Genomic DNA, 20563 nt, shown 5'->3' with positions numbered 1-20563 from the left:
TGGGTGCATCTAATACTACAACTACTATTTACTGCGCGCTCAGTGAGTAGTTGTAATATTGGATGACTGTAATGTCCTCAAGGCTAGTATTCATAATCGGATCTTACATATGATTGTCTTAAATTCATTTTCAGATGCTGCACGATACATTTCATTGGCTATGAACTCTTACAGAAATTTAATAGTGAGAATTACAAAAAAAATTTACAATTATTAAATACTGGCAGTATTTCAGTAATTATTTGGCCAATACTTAATCATTGATTAATATATTTTAAATTATATACATAAAAAGATTGTACGTTTTTTTACTGATATTAATAATAAAATAAAAATAGTAAAAAAAGGAAAAATACATACTCAGGACAGTATTGAATCATTTAGTTAGCAGTCAGGCATCCTAGATCTTCCGTTACCGGGACATTTGCTTGATATACATATGCTCACTATCCACTGTACTTTCATTGCTTTTTCAATATTTAGTCACTGCAAATTCAGTAATTCTCAATAAAATTTCTGTAAGGGCTATATTTTATCGCTATTGCGCTATTAAGCATTAGTTTATTTAAGTATTTATATTAATGATAAGATAAGAACTTAAGACTGTCTTAAATATAAGATCTGACTATGAATACTGGCCTAGGAATCCTGATTTTTTTCATATTATAATTTGCGGAAGTACTGTATCATAACAAGTACTAGTTTCGTACCGCGCTCAGTGGTGATTTTATTCCGTAGTTTAAAAGTTAAGGGTTTATATATTGCGGCATTGCAGGGCTGCTCTTCCTTCGTGTCTTCTCCATTTGTTGCGTGAGGCTTAAATTCGACGATTTTTTTGTCGCGTCTACATTTTTACTGGTAAATCTTTCCATTGCTCTGGTATAAGAGCCCGTACAAATCCGACCCCAAACCTTACGATTCTCTGCGCACTGTTTGTTCCTTCCGTCGCTGGATGTTTGCTGGATGTCATCTCCTTTCGCAGGCTTGCAGAAATCTTTTTCCAGAAATACGCCAGAATTCGCGACAAGCTGAACATCCTCCCATGACATATTTGTGTCGGATTGCACGCGGTACGGGTAACTACTGTCGCTAGAGAAAGAGGAAGATCGGATAAATAATGGTGGTGTCGTTAAATTCACTTGTTCACCGGACTGATCGCTGACTATGGGCAGTTCGCTCTTCGCTCGAGAACTCGTTCTGATACCGCTAGAACTGTCTAAATGATCATGAACCAAGTTATCGTTCAATATAATTTTTGTTATCGATGTCCTTTTCCTCAAGTTCTCCAAGTTCTCATTGGAAGAATTATCTACCTGTTGTAGAATATCCTTAAGATTTACATTCGCAGTATCAATGCCTGAACTCAACTTAATTCGCTCGGCCTTAGACATTCTAGGTTCCAGTCCTCCATTAATCGTGGCAACAGTCATTTTTTTTTTAGATTGCGTTTCATCATCTTTGGCTATGCAAGTTACTTCAGGATATATGTAATTAGATAATTTCTCTTTTTGACACACCACCACAGCGACTTTCGATTGTGTTTCTAATGATTTTCGGTGTATCTGAATTTTGTCCTCAGGAGTTTCCATCTTGCTGGACATAGCGCCTTTTACACACTGCTTATACTTCTCGTCAACAATAATGCCGAGATTACTTCGAGTACTCGCATTGTCGGCGTAGATAGAGTGTTTATTATCATCTTCCTGTTGTAGGATAGACCATTGCTTCGGGATGAAATCTTCATTCCGACAAATTAATTCTCGTGAGATAACAGAAACGTTCTCCTTAACATTCGTGGTATCTCGTCCGTTTGCCCATATAGCAGAATGATCCCTTGTTTCATTTCGAATCTCGTCCTCGTCGTCATCACCTTCGTTGCAAGAATCATTATCGAAGATTTTTAAAGTTCCCTCGTTCTTTTCGTTGCATTTTCGAAACTCCTCCCAATTCTTTCGCGGCTTGTAGCTTGTTCTGCGCCGAATGATCTTGTTCTCGTTAATGTTGATGTCCGGAATAAAGAGACGCAGCGCCTTCGTACCGGTCGGAAACGTCAGCTCAGTAATCCTCTTCTTGAACATGATCGCCTGCAGGCTCGTCTTCGAGGCTACTTCCTGGTGCTTATTGAATGCCGAAACCAGCTGCGCTACAGTATACTTGGGCTCCTCGTTTTCCGATTCAGTCAAACGATCTTCCTTATCGTCGTATGCAGCCGAGTTATTGGAACAGCTGGAAGTGTCGGAATATTGACGGTCGCATGAATGTTTGTTTACAATGAGCCCCATATCGTCCGAATCTTCCGTCAGGGTGTCCGACTCGATGGACTTGAGGGAATCCAGATTTTCCTCGGACTCCGAAATAAGCTTTTTCGGAGCCTGTAATGAGTCTACGCTCTTCGTTTCCTGCTTCAAATTACTCGAATTGCCGCGTTTATCGCCGCTAAACTCATTCGTTAATGCGGCTATTGGTTGATCTAGATTAACTTTTTGTTCGATTTTATCGGGAATCAAGCTAATTTCTAATTTCGTGTAAGTGACTGCGCGATTGTCACTGATCGAAAGCGCGAGTCTGGAGGATGCGCCGAGTTGTTTGAAGATAGGCAGTATATCATCGGCTTGTGCGCGCTGGTAACTCTTTCTTCGCCGTTTCAAGCACTCCAGACTTCTGTAAATATCTAATACACCCTGAGATTTCGACAGGCATCTTAAACCATATAGTTTCTCGCGAGACTTGCTGATGGCAAGATTCATTGAGATGACGGCGGAATTGTTCGTGGCGGAGCCATTTAGCAGACATGCCTGAGATTGAACACGATTCAGGCTGCGTATTCTTGAAAGTATTCCGCGACTCAGGCCCTGATTCAGATTAGCGTGCGATCGACTTTGAGCTTTATTCAATAATCCCTGTGTCTGTTCCTGATTTAGTAAACAGCTTTGACTTGCGCAGCTCAGATTGGATCCGGATGAATTCAAGCTGGTCTGAGAATCCGTTGAACTGGGTAAACCTTCACTACCTGTTAAGCTGGAACGACTTCTTGTGATGCACTGATTTAGACACATTTCGCTCTGACTTAACAGGCAATCCTGCAAGCTTTGTGGCTGATGGTTTCGATCCTGAATATCTACACAGAGATTCGCCTGACTGGTTGTTTGGCTCATCAATGCGACTCTTCTTAAATTCTCTCTGCTGACAACGCGTTCCAGAAGAATCTCCCTCGATTTCGATAAGTATCTCCTTAAATGCGGGGACGCTTGCATAGGGGCACCTCGCAGCCAATCGTGGTGAAGGCATTGCTTTGCGGTCATTCGTGCACTGGAAAGGATTAATCAAAATCGATCATTTTTCATTAAATAAAGATATCTATAATAAGTTCAATTTTATTAGGTGTATGCAAAAGTTTTAGTCTTTTTTTTTGTTTATCACATAACACTGTTCGATAAAAATCGAGTTTTTTTCCTCCACTCATGAGAAATTCAAATAGTTTCTGAAAATAGATGTAAAAACAACATACCCGTGTCTCAGCGTTTTATCAGATCAAGTCGTTTTCGTTTCTTTTTGCTGATCTATCGTTCATGATATGTAATTGAAATCATACAAGTGGCAAATCAAATGACCAAGATTCTTAACAAAATCCATGAAAAATTTAGAAAATAAATGAAAATGTAAAAAAATTATGCAAATTAGTTGTAAAAGTTAAATACTTTAGAGCTTTCAACTGTTTATCGACTTAGTATTACTATATTCGGATTCAGCGAATAGCAATATTTCGAATATTTGAAAATATGTTTTATTTCTCTTTTATGCGGAAAATACGGATGTTTATCATCATTGATGATATACTCTAAATGGTAGTTAAATATATGCAATAAAAACTGACTTTAAAGAATTTCAGTCAGTCTATTGAAAATCAATTGCAGCCATGTTTCGTCCTTGTAAAATTAGACGAAAAGATTCTTCAAGATGAATACTTTTCCATATTTTAGGGAATGTTCGATCAGATGAGAGGACTCTTAAAATGTTGTAACAATTATACCTTGAATCTAGCACTAAAAGCTTCGCGACAAAGTCCTTTGCCTGTGCCGAAACATCTTCGAAAATTTCTTCGGGAAAGTCCACTTCTCCTAAGGATATATTCTGAAAAGTTTCTTGGTCGGACTCGCCACCAAATGGTGAGAAACCTGTTAGCAATACGTAAGTTGTGACACCAAGCGACCTGAAATACAATTAGTCTCATAGAATGCAAAAAAGAAAACACCGACACACAGGACGGTTGCAATAGTTTTTTTTTTTACACACTTCAGAACACAAAAAATATGACGAAGCGAATCTGTGATAACTGGTCAGACGGCTGTCAAAATTAAATATGTGCATGTCAAAATTACATGTGTATATGTAATTTTGACAGCTGTCCGACTATATCTCTGCGCATGTTTGTAAATCATAGGTTCGTTTTTTTCGTGTGTCCTGAAGTGTGTAAAAAAAAAAACTATTACAACCGGTCCTGTGACCGACTGAACTGTACGTTCGGAAAAAAAAGACAAGAAAAAATTGAAAGAATAATAAAACGTTTACCACATATCAGCTGCCAATGTAATCGGTTTATAGTGCAATATTTCAGGCGCTGAAAGAAAAAAAAAACCAATATGTTTGAATATGCGGAAGTGCGTGTACAATAACTCGGTTCTTACTTCGCATAGTCTTCACTGTCAATGACTTATTTTGTATTTAGTGACTTTGCAAGCGACATCATTCGAGCGCGCACTGTCATTTTTATATATGTATAAAAATCAAACGTCTTGTAGGTAAGTGTATTTCAATGTTCTCAAATAAGAATGATTCGAGAGATGCGAGATATGTGGTTGGTCTTTTACAGAAATTAAGCTAGTGATTAATTACTTCTTTTAAATATTTGAAACACTGTTGGTAATAATTCGTAATGATTAAATGATAGAACTCGCATAAATTCCAAATTTCAGTGCTTAGGGTTACAATGATTAAATACTACACTATCATTAATACGCAGGGTTGGGAAAATGATTTGGGTTACATGGGAAAAGTCACAGGATTTGAAAAGTAACGTGTTACCCATTAAAAAAGTAACTAGTTACCGTTATTTAAGAAGCAATACAAATAGTTAGAAAAAATAACGGTAACGATGTTACAAGTAACGCACTACTTCCCAACCTTGTCAATATGAGTACTTAAATACTAGTGCATAATAGTGCAGTAGTGATGAAATATCCTTAAAGAAACTTAATACTGAGGATTACTGAATTTGTAGTGATTAAATATTGTGAAAATAGTGCAAATACAGCAGATAGGAAGCATACATCAAATGATCCGGTAGCAGAAAACCTAGGATGTCTGAGTGCTAACTAGATGGCCCAATAATGGAGGTCAAATAATGGAGACTGGACGACTTACTAAGTAAATTCGTAATAGTGCTTTTAGTGCACTTTAGATCAATCTATAAATTTCTTAAAAATAATAATTTTTCTTTCAGATGCCCAGACGCTCTTGTGTGACAGACTGTATATAGTTTCAAAGATCTCATTACTCACTAAACTCAAGCTCCATATTCATTACTAGCGTGATATGTTATTTGAAAACAAATTTTTTCCGTGTACCTCATTTAATTTTAAATTTCACGCATAAAAAATTGACGCATATCAAGAATTGAAAAGAAAAGTTGCTCACCGACGTAATCCGGCGTGCCAAGAATTTCTCGTACTTCAGCACCCTCGAGGATCACTCTCGAAATCTCGAAATCACACAACTTAACATCGCACTCCGGGAAGGTGCCCATCATAACTAAATTCTGGGGCTGTAAAATTAAAAAAAAAATCCTTTAATGAGTTGTAAACATGTATTAATGCATTAATTGCTATGGACATCATTAGTAATTGATCAATAAGAGCCATCACTGACCTTTGAATGAGAAAGATAGACCAGGTATAATATAGTGATAATATAGTTTAATTTTTAATCGTATTATCAAGTATTTCACCATTATATATTCTGATGATAGTACAACGGCATAGACGGTAAAATTAATGCTAAATATATTTTAGATTGTCACAAATTATATTCTAACATTTTAAGACGATTTGCAGCAGCGTTTCGCTTAAACCGTCGTACACAACTGTTTCCTCAAACATTAAAATAGTACTCGCTTCCACGAGTAAGCAGGAATGAATTGCATCAGAATGAGACACAAAACAGACTCGCGTATTCAATTTCGTTTACGCCCAACACACAAACCCCACAATCTTGCAGTTTGTATCTTGATTAAATCTGTGACAAAAAGAACGAATGGTAGCTAGTGCGGAACAATTTAAACAAAATGTATCTTAAATGTAGATTTTTTTCATCTATTACAAATGTATCCTAATCGTTTCCTTTTTTTACGGCGAGTTTATAATGTTTATAAATTGTAAAATACCGTGAAATTCCTAGACCTTATCTAGGTAGAAATAAAACATGGGTGCATCCGCTGGTGGTAAAACATACAGTGTGATCAAGAAAAATTAATTTTTTTCTATAATATTCAGAGTTCATAAACTACTAAATTGGCATAATTTCCAAAAGATTTTATGTAAGTAGGAAAACAGTCTTATTGACGCTTCTTTTTAACAACACGACTCAACGCAACGCGGCACGTAGGCGAAATCAGTCCCGGAATCCTGATATACGAGAAGTGTGACAAGCTCGCATCGACCTTTTATGGATCGAACTTACCTTGATGTCCAAATGGGCAATATTTCTCTCATGGAGGTAGGCGAGTCCTTCCACTAGCTGGCGTACAAAGTGTACTACGTCACCTTCGAGGGGTACCAAATCGCCATCAATGAGCGTCTGGAGATCGCCGCCGGGCGCACTGAAAAAGAAATCGCCGCTTCGTGAGATCGTCATCGTGTCGCAGTCGAAAGATAACGTTTAGGACTTATCCTGCAGATTTGCAGGTAGAATGAGCATTTTTTTTCTTCCTTTTTGCTGTAAATGCTTAGCAGTGCTCATAATAATAACTAATACCACCATTTTAAGTGGTGTGTTTAATTGAGCCGAATTACGTGTTACTAACTATTCCATAACCATGATAATTTCTTTCTGCGTCTCGTAGACATCGTGCAGCTTGACGACACGCGGTGATTGAGAACACAGGGACAATAGGGCAATCTCGTGTCTCAGCTCTGCACTGCAATCAACGTTGAATCTGTTCCTGGACGAATACTTCGCCGCGTAAAATATGCCAGTTGACCGAGATCTGCAGCGGTAGACTCTCGCCCACTGACCGCTGTGAAACAATATCAACAAATATATTTTGATATTTGAAAAGAGTGAAAAGGAGGATATTTTGGATGTTCAATCGATGGAATTATAAAATCGGACCAATGGGAATCTAAAGATGGGAAATCAATGCATCTTAACACTTTGCGGGCCGCGCATTTATCGAAGCGCCGTTATGCTGCCGCCGGCGAGATTCACGCAGGTTCTACTGCTCGCCTTCAAAAGTCACGCCAGCGTGACAGCGGCCGATAACCGTTGGCGAGCAAAAGTCACGTCAGCATGACAGCGGCCCGCAAAGTGTTAATATCTAAAATCTAAATCCAACCAATAAGGCAACATTATTATGATATGACCTTAAGATTATTTTTTGTCCCATAACGCTAATCGACTAAATAAAGACAAAAAAAAGACGCGATGTTTTTGACGATAACATTCTCGTTATAAACGACGTCATAAAAATGACGTCACTTAATTGCCATTTTTATGAATTTTATGATTAACAGTAACTTTCACCAACCTTCTAATTTTTTATCAAACGGTTACCTCGACAGAATTGATCAATCGCCAATTACCCGAACTGATCAATCCCATAATCGTCTGATTACATTAACCGAAGGCTGGTGAAAGATATTCTAAGTAACTGTTTAGGTAGCAAGTATACGTCATTTTGATGTCGAGTATAAGACGTGTTCGTATAAGACTCCATTAATGCAGTCTTATTTTTTAGGTATTATAACGTCGAAAATTTCCAATCAGACGTATAATTCAATAAATATTTATATATCATGTGACCGCTGTTTCGAATTATCGTTATAAGTTCACTGGAAAATCTATAAAATATAATAAAAATAGTCATGATGTATGAATATTTAATCATAATGTGCCTGGCTGGATATTTTCGGTGTCAATAAGCCTAGGGGATAGAACTGCATTAAGTAATTTTCTGTACAGATCATATCTATAAAACAATTGAATTGTTAATTAAACTGAAATAAGAATTACCAGAGAAAACCTAATACACATATATATATAATAAGTTCGAATATTTCTGTTGGTGTTGGAGTAATTATCAACTTTTAAGATTATCATAACAAGTTAATATTTCTTCTCCTCGCTATTATTGCTGCAAAATACAATTTTACAAAGTTCTATCACGTTACTTTTAGAATTATGTTGTAATGTGTGAATAAAAATGCATAAATGTATAAAAATGCGCTTAAACGAGAGTAGAAATACAAAAAACATGGCGAAGGCATAATCCACAATTTATGAATTGTGTCGCAGAGTGAAATTCCTTCGAATATAACTGCGATCATATGCGTGATTACATCAGCATATTTTCAGTATATCCAATGTCCCGATGAAACTTCGACTTTTACTGCCGCTCGACTTCACATTTTCGTGATGAATTTATTTCGTCCTTGAGAACAAGAAGTCAGCGCCATTGCCATCTTGACATCCTTCATTACCATTTTGAATACTTACCACGGCGCGTTTCTTCTTCTCTCTTTCCTCCATTTGTTACAATCTCCTTTCGTGGCTCACAAGTTTTCCGCGAGGCTACACGAGCGCTTCCAAAAACGTTGCGGTGCGACTATAGTTAATATGGTCTCGGTAGTCACGTTTTTTACGACTGTTCGAACACCATTATTCGATATAACAATATGCAAATCCTTGCATTATCCGTTGTTAAATTCCTTCGTTGTGTTCGTGATCGTAAATACATTCTCGGTACCGTCGTGATGTGATTCGTTTCAGTTGATTATTATAATTGTTTCGTACTATGACGGGACTAAATTAGCTCGCTTGTAAATATTAAGTGTGTGATGTACACTTCGTTCTAAATTATTAGTACAAAATTATGTGTACATTGGCAATCTGTGTCTTATCAATGACGCGATCACGATAGTCGTCAACGATCATTATGAGCCTAATTTGCTCAATGACTAGCCAACACAATATACATGATTAATGTGTGACACGCGTCACATATCGTTGCTATTGTGCGTAACGCTTTAACAAATTACGCGTCACATTCGAAATCAATTAATCATCGTGCGTGGCACGCAATGCAGTCTACAAGTAGGGAGTGACGAGATCGTCGAGAATAAAAGTCGCGCGTCGCTCGCGGCAGTTTCCACTTTCGCGTAAAGTTCTTCCGTCGGAGGAAAACATTAGGAAATTTCAAAGTCACTTGAATAATGTCCTCCATATATTTCTGTAAAAAAAAATATCAAAACGAACTAATGTTAAAAGTATACATACTGTGTATACCCGTACTTGTGTGAACGTAAAATCTGGCGATCCCTGACGAAATTTTACGTGACTGAAAAACCGTCTCGCGATCCGTTCTTCGGCTTTGTAATTGTAGATAGGCACGAACGTTTTAATACGAGCGTTTTAACACGGACAAATGATATATCGTAAATTCTTCCTGAAGGACTCACCTAGCAAACGGCTTTGGATCGATTTCGTATTGCTCTGTGATCGGTCCGGTTTTGACCAACTTGGCGAGCTGCGCTTCCTGAACGAGTACCAAACCTTCCTTCACGTGTTTCTCGCTCCACTGTACACGGCATTTTCCACTGCATCTCTCTTCGTTGGTCGCTCGATCGTTCGCTCGTTTCGTCTTTCCGCACTTGGCCGAGGATATCTGCAGATGACGATGCTGCGATCTAGGCGACGTCCTTTTTATGGACGACATCGTAATTGACACTTGACGGCTCGACTAACAAATCATGATAGAACTTGCGTTCAGATCACCACGGAGACATGACGTTTCGATGTTGAAATCGAGGACGTGCAAGCGGAGATTTCAACGCTCCATGCGACGATCCAACATATCCGACGATTTTAAGGATCGTGCAATTCTCCCTCCCTCTCTCTCTCTCTGTGTCTCTTTTCTGGAGAAGCTCTCTATTCTCGCCCAAGTGACTCTCATCCGACCAAATCCGGGCTCCTCGCTTTCGTACTCTTTATGCACTCAATCCGGACGTCGTACACTTTCGCTCTCGATCCGATATGCTGCATTTACCGTGTTCGATACCTTATCGACTATGCACTCGAAATTTCGAACTGAAGCACACGGCGTCATTCTATTTTAAGAGAATGCGACCACGGTTCTTTCGTTGCACGTTCGGACAGTCTTTGCATCTTGTAGCGAACGCGTTTACATGCCTTTATTTGCGATAGAGAGNGGGGGGGGGGGGGGGGGAGGGAAGAGAAAAGAGACCCTGTAGTTCACGGTCCAGCGCTGAGTCTGAAACTGGCCGCGAATCAACAAAAGCGCGGACCGCTCCTTTCTACTTGCGGTTTTTCTTCGCGCGAGAATACGCTGGACTCTCCAACCGATCCCGTCTACATGGATACCCTCGATATTCAGCTCACTCTCTCTTACCCCTCTTTCTCCCCACTCTTTCCTCATTAGAGAGAGAAAGCTACACGGCACCTATTGTCCGTCTTTTTCTACCTGATCTTCAGTTTTCGCACCTCATGCTCGGTCTATTCTTACTGTCTATTTATAGATTTTTATACACAAAAGCGGCCCTTATATAAGTACATGGTCATGCGCGCATTGCAAAGTGAGTACTCTATATACATTGAATGAACAGTGTGACATTGCAAGCCGAAATATTAAATACTGGATAAATATCAATTGCGGTAAATGCCTATACGGTGTGCAGTTCAGAAATGTCCAAGTGCAAAAAATAAAAATTGTAACTTGCATTTTTATAAATAAGCATAGCAGCAAATAAGTTGTACTTTTAGGTTAGTTGACAATTCGTAAAACCGTTGTAGATTTCCATCAAATGTAGAAGTTTGATTTACACATTTTCTTTTAATATAAATAAGGGGACATATTTTAGAATCTAACATTAGGTAAGATTAGGTACTTTATGTTTTATGCGTATATAAATTCGGAATCTAGCAGAAGCTACATTCCTTTCGCGACCTTACGATGCGCATGCGTGGAATTTTAATACTTACTTTTAGGGGACGTGTTAAAGGGATTAGTTATCGGTTTAGTGTACAATATAGAAGTCTGTGGTTTCACTAAATGCCCACGACTTTCACCGCGCACTGTTGTAACTAGCTTTGTAACTAGCTTCCTAACGCCAATGGCTTTTGCCTATAGGATGCGGCAACGCTTGCCGTGCGGCGAAAGTTCGCGTGGTAGCCAATCAACATGCCGTTTTTCGATAAGAACTAGAAGTTTATTGGCTACCGTGCGGACTTCCGCCGCGCGGCAAGCGTGTTCACATCTCGTGGGCAGAAGCCATTTGGTGCATTCCATTTGATGGCACAAGTTGACACAAGCATCATCCTATCTTTGTTATTCATTAAATGTGGAACAAAGACAAAATGATGCTTGTGTCGACTGATTGGAAAGCATTATTACAGACCATTATTATAGACCGTAACTAAGTTAGGTCTACGATAGAATTTGAACCCTTAAGAAATTGACCAATCACAATTGATTTCTCTTCTATAATTCGATTGTGGTTGGTCAATTTCTTAAGGCTTGAAGCAGCTATTGTAAACTAAGACCAAGACTAGGTCTACAATAATGTTTTAAGTTTTAAGAAATCACAAAAAAAGCACCTATTTTAGATTAGGGCTGCGTCCCCTTTGGAAATATAAGGTGCGTTCGAGGAGACGCTTGCTGCCTTTATTATGTACAACAAGGGTAGAATGACGCTAAAAAGAGTCTCCTCGAACGCACCTTTATTGTTAATTATATGCCAAAAGAAGATAGAATGACGCAGCTTAGAACTTACAGCGCCCAAACGGACGCAACCTTTGCGCATTATGTGGGAGGCTTGCGGTCACTGCGCATGCGCGAGCCTGTTCTACCATGTTCCGTTAATGGCGTTCATCCGCCAAGACTCCTTCCGTTTCGACACAATCGTGAATCGCGTCGCGACGCATGGTGGTGATCGAGCACGTAGTTCGTCTCCCGATGATGTTTCGCGGTGATTATTTCTGAGTTCGCATTGGCAGATCTCTGCGGAACAGTATTTGGAACGAACGGTAAGTAATATTCTCCCGGCTGTGCGCAGGTTTCGCCGTTGGCGAGAAAAAGCGGAATAGGCGTTAAAAAGAAGGTGGCCATTCGGCGATGTGTCATGGCGCCGGTGCCCTTTGCGATCCGATTCTCGGCTTCATACGACCCCGACGACCATCTTGTTGTCGATAAATCGATCGAGCGCGTAGCTTCTCGCCTACGTTAGTGCGTTAATATGAAGTAACGAATCGGCGTCCTCGTTACAACCAGGCCAACGAAATTCACCAGGGTGAATCAATCTTGAGAACCGATTTCATCAATACATTGTCACCTCGTCCCCGACGGCGCAGTGCTGCGATATTTGACGATCTGACACAATGCCACCAGACATTGCGTGGGCGCGATAATGAATGAACGAAGCCGTGTAACTTCGGTGTCCGCATTAACTGGACATCCGTTATATTACGGACGGTGGAACAGTGATCCACAGTGGGCATGTGTCCTTGGGCGTTCAAAGTTATGCAAAGGTTTTTTTTATGCATGAGGGAACTCAGTGATAAATATTGATGTAAAACATTACCCGTGGATGCCCTCATAGTGCCGACAGGTGAACAAATAATTCGAGCACACTGCATTTTCGTAGTCTTACAGATTAGGTTGGTCTCTTCGGTGGAAATATGGAATCTATGGATGCGCGTCTTGTGGCGCAAGCATTGAACTACCATGGCCAGCAGTTGCAGAAGGTTTGGGAAGGGGAGCGCAATGAAAATGAGCTGGTGATGCTCAATCTCAAGGATCCAAGCTTTGAAATCTACCAACAACGACAAAAGACTCTGAGGTGTTTGTCATTGTATTATAAAAACTATCTGATAATATTTATCAAAGCATCTTGCTCAAATAAAATTTTCTATATTTCAGCTTTGGGGATAGAGGCAAACGTCTAAAGCTTCAACAGTTCCTTGCTAAAAAAGCTGATGCCCTGTATGATAAATCAAATTTGGAGAAATCTGCAGAATACATTAAACAACAGCTAGGAGATGAGGGTAATGATTGCTTGAAATGTCCTTTCTGTTTACCTAAAGTGATTGAAATTAGTTGTACTTTCGAAGTGATTTTCAAGGATTAGGCCATTTTCTTTTCCTTACTGTTCCCATTTGTCTGGTCAGCCTGGCATCTGAATGTCACAATATTAATCTTAGGGTACCATCGCTTTCATGAGACTTGTGATGCCTATTCTAATTATTGTTCTTATCGAAACTAGTGTTCTCTATCGTAATTATAATAATGTAAATATATTGGTAGAGCGTATGAAAATAATATACATGGAGGATTAGTTTCAATCTTTTTGGAAATTTTAAAGAGCAAAAGAGATGAGGAGAAATATGGAGCCCTCGCAAATCACCTTAAAAGTATAAATTCCACATACTGATCTAAATATTATGTAATTAAGCAATGTAACGTTATGCAATATATACACTTGTGTTTTCAGAGTTTTATGCCACAGTACCAGGACTTGATACTTTTGTCACTATGGAGAAGTCTCAGCGTATTCGCAACTTTTTGGAGGTATATAATATTAAAAAATATTAATAAATTAAAAGAATATATAAATAAGTAGTGATGTTCATGAGATGACATTACATTCTTTATTCTTCCTGAGATTTTAAATTAATGTTTTAATTCGACATTATTCATCTGCTTTGCAGAGTTTAGTAGTTGGAGATGTAATTTACGCGCAAGTAATGGGTAAAAGTACCGCTGGTCTACTTCTGAAGGTGCTTTGCAACTGCAGTGACTGTCCTAGAGTTGTTAATGAACTGGGAGTTAAGGTATTTTGATGTGATATCACTAATGAATATTGTATTTCTTCGGCCTTATAAAATTTCATTTTAGATGTTAAAACTTAGACTGATAAACTTTGACATAAAACATAGAATATATCAAAATAAATATTTCCTGTTAAGACTTCTGGTCTCTCGTTACAATCATCTTTGTTTAATGATGTCAAAAGCGAGAAAACTCATGTCAAAAACTCTTACGTTATACATTCAAATACATTTCAATGATACTTACGAAATGATATTCGTGATCGATTCTGTACACTTGTAAAATTGTCCATTTTTCTTTTACTCAAGCAATCAATAGTCGCAACTTGATATGGAACCTTCTTTTTTAACTTCTCTCATGATTTTAAATTAATATACGACTATTTATTAATTGTTTGAGTAAAAGAAGTGTTCAGATAATTTTACAAGTGTGCTGAATCGATGTACAAATATTATTTTGCGAATATTTCTTTTTATTTGAACGTATAATGCAAGAATTCTTGACATGCGTTTCCCTGCTTCTGATGTAATCAAACGGGAACAGTTGCAGCAAGGGACCAGGAAGACCTTAACATTTTTCATGATAACTTTTTTGTCCTATCATCTGCTAAATCTTTAGAGATTTTCATCGTGAAAAAAAATAAGCCGCGCAGTTTTAAAATAATATGTGATTTAGAAATTGTATAACTATACGAATAAAAAAGAAATACTGGAATATTGAAATCGTATCTTTATATCGAGAAAGAAAAAATTAATTAGTACCGCTAGTGGCTTATTTTTTTTTTATGAAAATTTGTTAGCAAACGCTGAATTAAGATATAGCATGTGACGTAACATGAAAACAAGATGTCATCGTGAAAAATTATTATTAAAAAAATGTTTGTTTCGATGTCTTCCATATTGCCAGAAAGTTTGTCAGTCTTAAGTACCTGTTTAATGTATATTAAATGTTAAATGTTAAATAACCAAGTTCCTGACGTTTTTTTCAAAATTATTTTATTAATGCAAAAGAAACAGTACAATTGTTTTAATCAAAATGTTTGCCGCTTGCATCTACCACCTTTTGTCATTTTTCGGGCAGCATATGGATGCCGCGGCAAAAGAATGTCTTTCGACACGATAAAATCGTCTATCCATTTTCTAACATCTATTTCATTTTGGAAGTATGTATCACAGAGACTGTGCTGCATCAATCGGAACAAGTGATAATCAGACGACGCGATATCTGGAGAGTAAACTGAATAGCGAAGAAATTCTAAATCATACAATGTTTGTTTGAGTAACATGTAGCTGCGCGTTGTCGTGGAGCAAAATGACTTTACGTCGTCTTGAGACATATGCCGACCGTTTCTTTTGAAGTGCTTACTTCAAATGGTGTAATTGATCCACATAACATTTTACTGTGACCGTTTGATCTGGCGGAAGGAACTCATAATAGAGCACTCCCTTGTTTATCCCACCAGATACAGAGGAGTGGTTTCTTGCCCTTGTGTAAAATTCTTCAAACCAATCTTGGTATGTTTTTTCTGCCACAACATTGTCGCCATACGTCTCACAAATAATTCTGGTTGCTTCAGCTGCGGTTTTACCGCAATGAAAATAATAAAGCATGCAATGGCGAAGATATATCGTTTCACGTTTCATTGAACTGAAACTATGCTCAACTTTAAAGTAGCCAACTGTCATAGTGTTGATGGAATGTTAGCCAACTTTATTAAACAAAACAAACATTGGCGTCGTGAACCGCAATATGCCGTTGTCAACACTATTTAAAGTAAGCGGCGGGAACTTGGTTATACACCTGATATATGCTTCAAATATAATATCTTTAAATGACGTGTCTTTTGAATTTTAAATTGTTAAATTACGTGTGAAAAGTTTATGTATTTTGTGTATATTAGGCATTGATATTAAATACGGCCACTATGCCGGCGGTGGACAAGAAAGGTGTAACGAGAGGCTACATGGCAAATGATCTCGTCTGCGTCGTAGTCAGTGAAGTTAACGTTGAAGCGGAGCGAGTTGTTGCAGTTATGAACACAGAGCCCCGTGAGGGACAAGCACCACACCCACCTATGGGACTTATCCATTCCGATGATCTTCCGGAAGCTTATAAGTAAGTAATAAAGCAAACTATGTCTAGTCGCAAGTCCGTCGTATTATCATTATATGCTTCGCTAACTTGGTAAGTTGATTCTGTATATCACTAGGAGATTCTATATACACATGTGATGAACTATGAGAGTGTATTACTGTGATGTCATTCTTTTGTTTATTATATATTATTCTAAGAACATTTGCACCAAGATAAAATCAATTTTTTATTTAACTTATGTTATACTGAGATATAAGATTGAAACACACACACATGCGTGCACGTTCATATATGCACGCACCACACACGCACGCACTACATATACACACACACTCTCTCTCTCTCTCTCGACTATGTATCCGATAACGTAATATTTTTATATACAAAATGATTCGCAAATGTTGCCAAAAATTTTATAGACATGTTTTGCATCCTTCCAATTTCAGGAAAAAATCTAATAAAATTGGTTCGCAAAGCCTTCATTTCTGAAATATTTAATCTAAGAAAACATAATAAATGTTCAAAGTGACAATTTCTCAAATTGCCAGTCCATCGGAGAGGAGACACAAGTATATGAAAATAATTTAGTTCTACCGAGAAGCGAACACCCGGGAACTCTAGTGTAACAGTCCAGTTCGCTGTCTGTTACGTCACGCTCGCACTCGCTAAGAAATTGTTGAAAATATTTTCTTTATTGCCTCAAGTAAAGCTGTGTTTTCTAATTACGGTTGTCCAATACTTTAATAATTTTTTGTGTAATGATCTGAATACTTGTAATTTCTTTTTCAACAAATATAAAAGCTATGGATAGTAGTTTCAGGAACAATAAACTACGTTTTGATCAAGTAGTACACGTATATGCACGTATTAACACAATTTCAAACTTGATTTTCTCCAAAATAAAAATTCTAGACAAATAAGATTTATTCAATACTTCCCACTTATTCTTGCATAAAGAATTATCTCTTGTTTAGTAGTATTATGATTTTATCTTCGTTTTGTATATATCCCGAGTATGAATTATTTTATACTCACTACTTACATAACGCTATTCTTTACGAAAATTTAACAGTTGTTCCATAGTGGAAATATTGAGAAGGCCATTATTTGTCGCAATTTTACAATTTCTTTCTCACAACAAAACATATTTGATATGATAGCTAAACTTCAAATTAAAATTTTGTTAAAGTCCGCTTGAAACTGATCGAAGAAGATAATTTTATTGTTAATTTAGTCNATGTATGTATGTATGTATGTATGTATGTATGTATGTATATATGTATGTATGTATGTATATATATAATTTTGAAAGATATTTGGGATATGGAAAAATATTTCAGACTAGACAAAGTTTTAAATTAAAGTTGTTGAGTTTTGAGAGGGATACATGTGTGATGATAATATTATTATGATCTTCACATTTTTCAAGGTCAACTTTTTTTTTTCTTTTTTTATGGGATGTCTTTATTAACATAAATCGATTTTAGTCGCCATTCTATATATAAAAATACTGAGGTAAGATAATTGAAAAGTAAATACTTTTTAATAATCTTAATAACGTTAATACTTTTGTGTATTGAATGACCAAGAAAACTGATTGATGATGCTAATTTTGGTAATTATGCATTTTAGGGAAGGGACTATTTCAGTAGTTTTGACCTTGACATATATTGTTGAGGCCATTTTCTTGAGTAATAAACAAAATGCCTTTACCCATTACTCGTTGTTGTTAAAAACCTATAGGCAAAAGAATTTTCTTATATAGAACATAATTTCCTGACATCATATATATGTCTAATAAGTAAAGACGTGCATGCTATATACAAATATCCACTATACGCTGCGGTTTAGTTTTGATTTTTCCGGTCAAATATGTTAAGTGAATATCGGAGTGGCTGCCGAGCTCCTACAGGAATGTCAGTAATAAAATCATTGGTAATATTACGTTACAACATTATCGATTAAATATATAACATGTGTGTTTGTGCACGAGAAACAAAGAACGAAAACGATTGATAGTCTTTTGATTTGTTCGTGTTGTTTGCACTCGATTTCCTCGTCCTTGCCTTTCCTGGCATCTGAATATGCGACCGTGTAATTCTAAGAACGAAAAAAGCGAAAAATACAAGCGACACGAACAAGTTTTTTATTCAACTAAGTATCTTGCTGTTACGTCCGTATGAGCAACGCTTTAGTGTTTGTACATACATATCAAAACTCGTATCTCGAAGGTAGCCATATGGGTTTTGTGACATAATAAGTGAGAAACGCAATAAGTTTCTTATAACATATATTAGGAAACTTGAAGACATCTTAAGCATCTAGGAAAGGTTCGTTGCAATGTCGGTTGAGCAATGTAACGCATTTGGAGATACGGTCAAGTTTGTTCCTCTCGCTCAATATATGCAGCATCCACTTGTTCAATTTTGACACAAAGCCAAGTTGGTGGAGGCTGTTGACGATGATTCCACGAGCTACCCCGAATTCTGCCCCGAGTTCGCGAGTGGTAGTATCAGGGGTTTCTTTGACTCTGCTTCGCGAGCGCTTTTTATCGATTACAGAGGGCATTCCGGACCTAAGCTCGTCCTCCAGGTTAAAATCACCATTTCGAAATTTTTCAAATCAAAATTGGCATGGCCTGACGGTAATCACAAATAATCCTCTCCTTCAATAACATATGTATTTTAACAAATTATATCTCTCAAAATTGAAAATAAATCATGTTTTTCAAGCTTCCGTTGTTCATAACTTTTTAATAAACGAGCAACGACTAAAACCTTTTAGAGATTACTCAGAATGATGATCTTGACAACGCAATATCAAGGTCAAAACCATTGGAGCTGCCTCTTCTAAAATGCATAATTATCTGTTATTCTCTGTAGCCATTCATCATTATTTGTTTGTTTTTACAATAAACCCATTTCTCTGTTATTTTACAGATAAAAATATTAAGATAATATCATTGAAAAGTAAATATTTCCTGAGATATTTTATGCCAAAGGCTGCGTTCCGATTCATGTTCACAGTAAGCGGCATTCTATCTTTTTTTTGGCATGTAATGGACGATAAAAATGGAATGATGCTTATAGTGCTATAAACGTGAATTGGACTGCGGCTAAAGAATGTTAAGATAAAATATAAAATATTTTAATAACTATTTATTTCTTGATAATCTTATTTTAATACTTTTACAAGTAGAATAATGAGTGGAACTCAAGAATCATATTATCTCATTTAACTCTTTTAGTCATGCAATTCAGCGAACAGGAAGATTTGCACATCATACATGCTATTATAGGTCTGTGGGATGGCTGAATTCAAATCCGTTGTCAGATTTCTAAAATGCAAAATGATGGATATAATATATCGACGGAATTTTCGAAAATTGAGTATATTTGCTTAAATGCCTTCACATTTAGAATATAAAGGTTTCATAAGATAAAAATTACAAAAATAATGTCATAATTAAAATAATCAAAATGGCTGATCAGATATGATAATAAATATTTGAAAATTAAATCTATTTGCATGCTTTCAAATTTAAAAGTTTTTAAACGCACCGATTATAAAAATAATATAAGTAAAAAACATTTAATTATTAGGATATAAAATTGTATATAATATGGCGAAAGATTTGAAAATGCAAAATTCGCTATTTTTAATACAAAACTTTAATAGAAAAATTGAAATTAGCAGCTCCAAAAACCTTTAAATGCATAACGCATAAACCATTTAAGTTATCGCAAAATCGCATTTATTCATAAAAACCTGCATTTCTTCACTTTATATCGAGTTGAAAATTGAACCTGCACAAAAATCTGTAAAAATTCATATTTTATTCTTTTTGGAGTATCTACATTGTTAAGAAAAAGTTCGTTTTTCTAGAATAGTTCACGTACAAATGAATTTAATGTAAAAAAAAAAAGCATTTTCTGTGTATTAATTTGTTTATAATAACAAAGATATTAACAATATTGGAGAAATAACCATTGGGAAATCAAGATTGAATCTCTATATAGTCGAAAATAAAAAAAAAATTAATAGTATTCATAAATATCATCACATATATAATTAAAAAAGAAGATAAAAATGATGTTTTACGTATGTGACGCTGTGACCGAAAGGATAAAAATTAAAGTTGACCTGAACTTTACATCACTATTTTCTTTCCCTTTCCAAACCCAACAGCTTTTATTCCATACATTTTTTGTATAATCTCTACTTTACTCGTTACCTAGATGTGATATTTAATGTTGGGCATCTTGTATATGTAGTATTTTAGAACATGTAGGATCTATTGCAGGGATGACACACATACACAAACAGAGAGAGGGGGAGGAAAATTTAGTAATA

At 36.7% G+C, this 20563-nt stretch overlaps 2 protein-coding genes across 6 annotated transcripts in view; one reads left to right on the top strand and one right to left on the bottom strand.

The window, feature by feature from the left end:
- Nucleotides 1-300: 300 nt before the first annotated feature.
- LOC106741968 (putative serine/threonine-protein kinase YPL150W) lies at nucleotides 301-11349 on the bottom strand. 4 transcript variants are annotated; one of them, XM_014614467.1, is made up of 8 exons: nucleotides 11272-11349; nucleotides 9732-10012; nucleotides 7079-7291; nucleotides 6736-6874; nucleotides 5695-5821; nucleotides 4570-4618; nucleotides 4031-4210; nucleotides 301-3309 (listed from the first exon to the last, which is right to left on the bottom strand). In XM_014614467.1, exons 2-8 carry the CDS (start codon nucleotides 9986-9988, stop codon nucleotides 747-749), a joined length of 3528 nt encoding a protein of 1175 aa, XP_014469953.1. In that variant the 5' UTR covers nucleotides 9989-10012; nucleotides 11272-11349; the 3' UTR covers nucleotides 301-746. The 4 variants fall into 4 exon arrangements, with proteins under 4 accessions (XP_014469953.1, XP_014469951.1, XP_014469952.1 ...); XM_014614465.1 differs by lacking the exon at nucleotides 11272-11349 and adding an exon at nucleotides 10517-10778; XM_014614466.1 differs by lacking the exon at nucleotides 11272-11349 and having other exon boundaries at nucleotides 9732-10474.
- Nucleotides 11350-12150: 801 nt separating this feature from the next.
- LOC106741934 (tetratricopeptide repeat protein 14 homolog) overlaps nucleotides 12151-20563 on the top strand; it is a 19727-nt gene continuing 11314 nt past the window's right edge. The window contains exons 1-6 of one of the 2 annotated variants that reach the window (XM_014614383.1): nucleotides 12151-12315; nucleotides 12933-13127; nucleotides 13208-13332; nucleotides 13779-13855; nucleotides 13996-14118; nucleotides 16017-16231. In XM_014614383.1, coding sequence (XP_014469869.1) covers nucleotides 12967-13127; nucleotides 13208-13332; nucleotides 13779-13855; nucleotides 13996-14118; nucleotides 16017-16231 — 701 coding nt within the window. In that variant the 5' untranslated portion in view covers nucleotides 12151-12315; nucleotides 12933-12966. The remainder of the gene's footprint in view (nucleotides 12316-12932; nucleotides 13128-13207; nucleotides 13333-13778; nucleotides 13856-13995; nucleotides 14119-16016; nucleotides 16232-20563) is intronic. The other variant, XM_014614384.1, reaches the window with a different exon arrangement.

Source organism: Dinoponera quadriceps, unplaced genomic scaffold, assembly GCF_001313825.1.
Source record: "Dinoponera quadriceps isolate SergipeBrazil2010 unplaced genomic scaffold, ASM131382v1 scaffold458, whole genome shotgun sequence".
Lineage (NCBI taxonomy): Eukaryota > Metazoa > Arthropoda > Insecta > Hymenoptera > Formicidae > Dinoponera > Dinoponera quadriceps.
This window is presented reverse-complemented; position numbering and strand designations above follow the sequence as displayed.

What these genes read in the sequence shown, in the direction of transcription:
- LOC106741968 (XM_014614465.1), bottom strand. Translation starts at nt 10,708, where the DNA reads ATGAGGAAAGAGTGGGGAGAAAGAGGGGTAAGAGAGAGTGAGCTGAAT. An exon ending in ATTATCATGGTTATGGAATA is followed by an intron (nt 6,875 to 7,078) that starts GTTAGTAACACG and finishes TTTCTTTTTCAG; the next exon opens with TGCGCCCGGCGGCGATCTCC. An exon ending in ACATTGGCAGCTGATATGTG is followed by an intron (nt 4,211 to 4,569) that starts GTAAACGTTTTA and finishes ATTGTATTTCAG; the next exon opens with GTCGCTTGGTGTCACAACTT.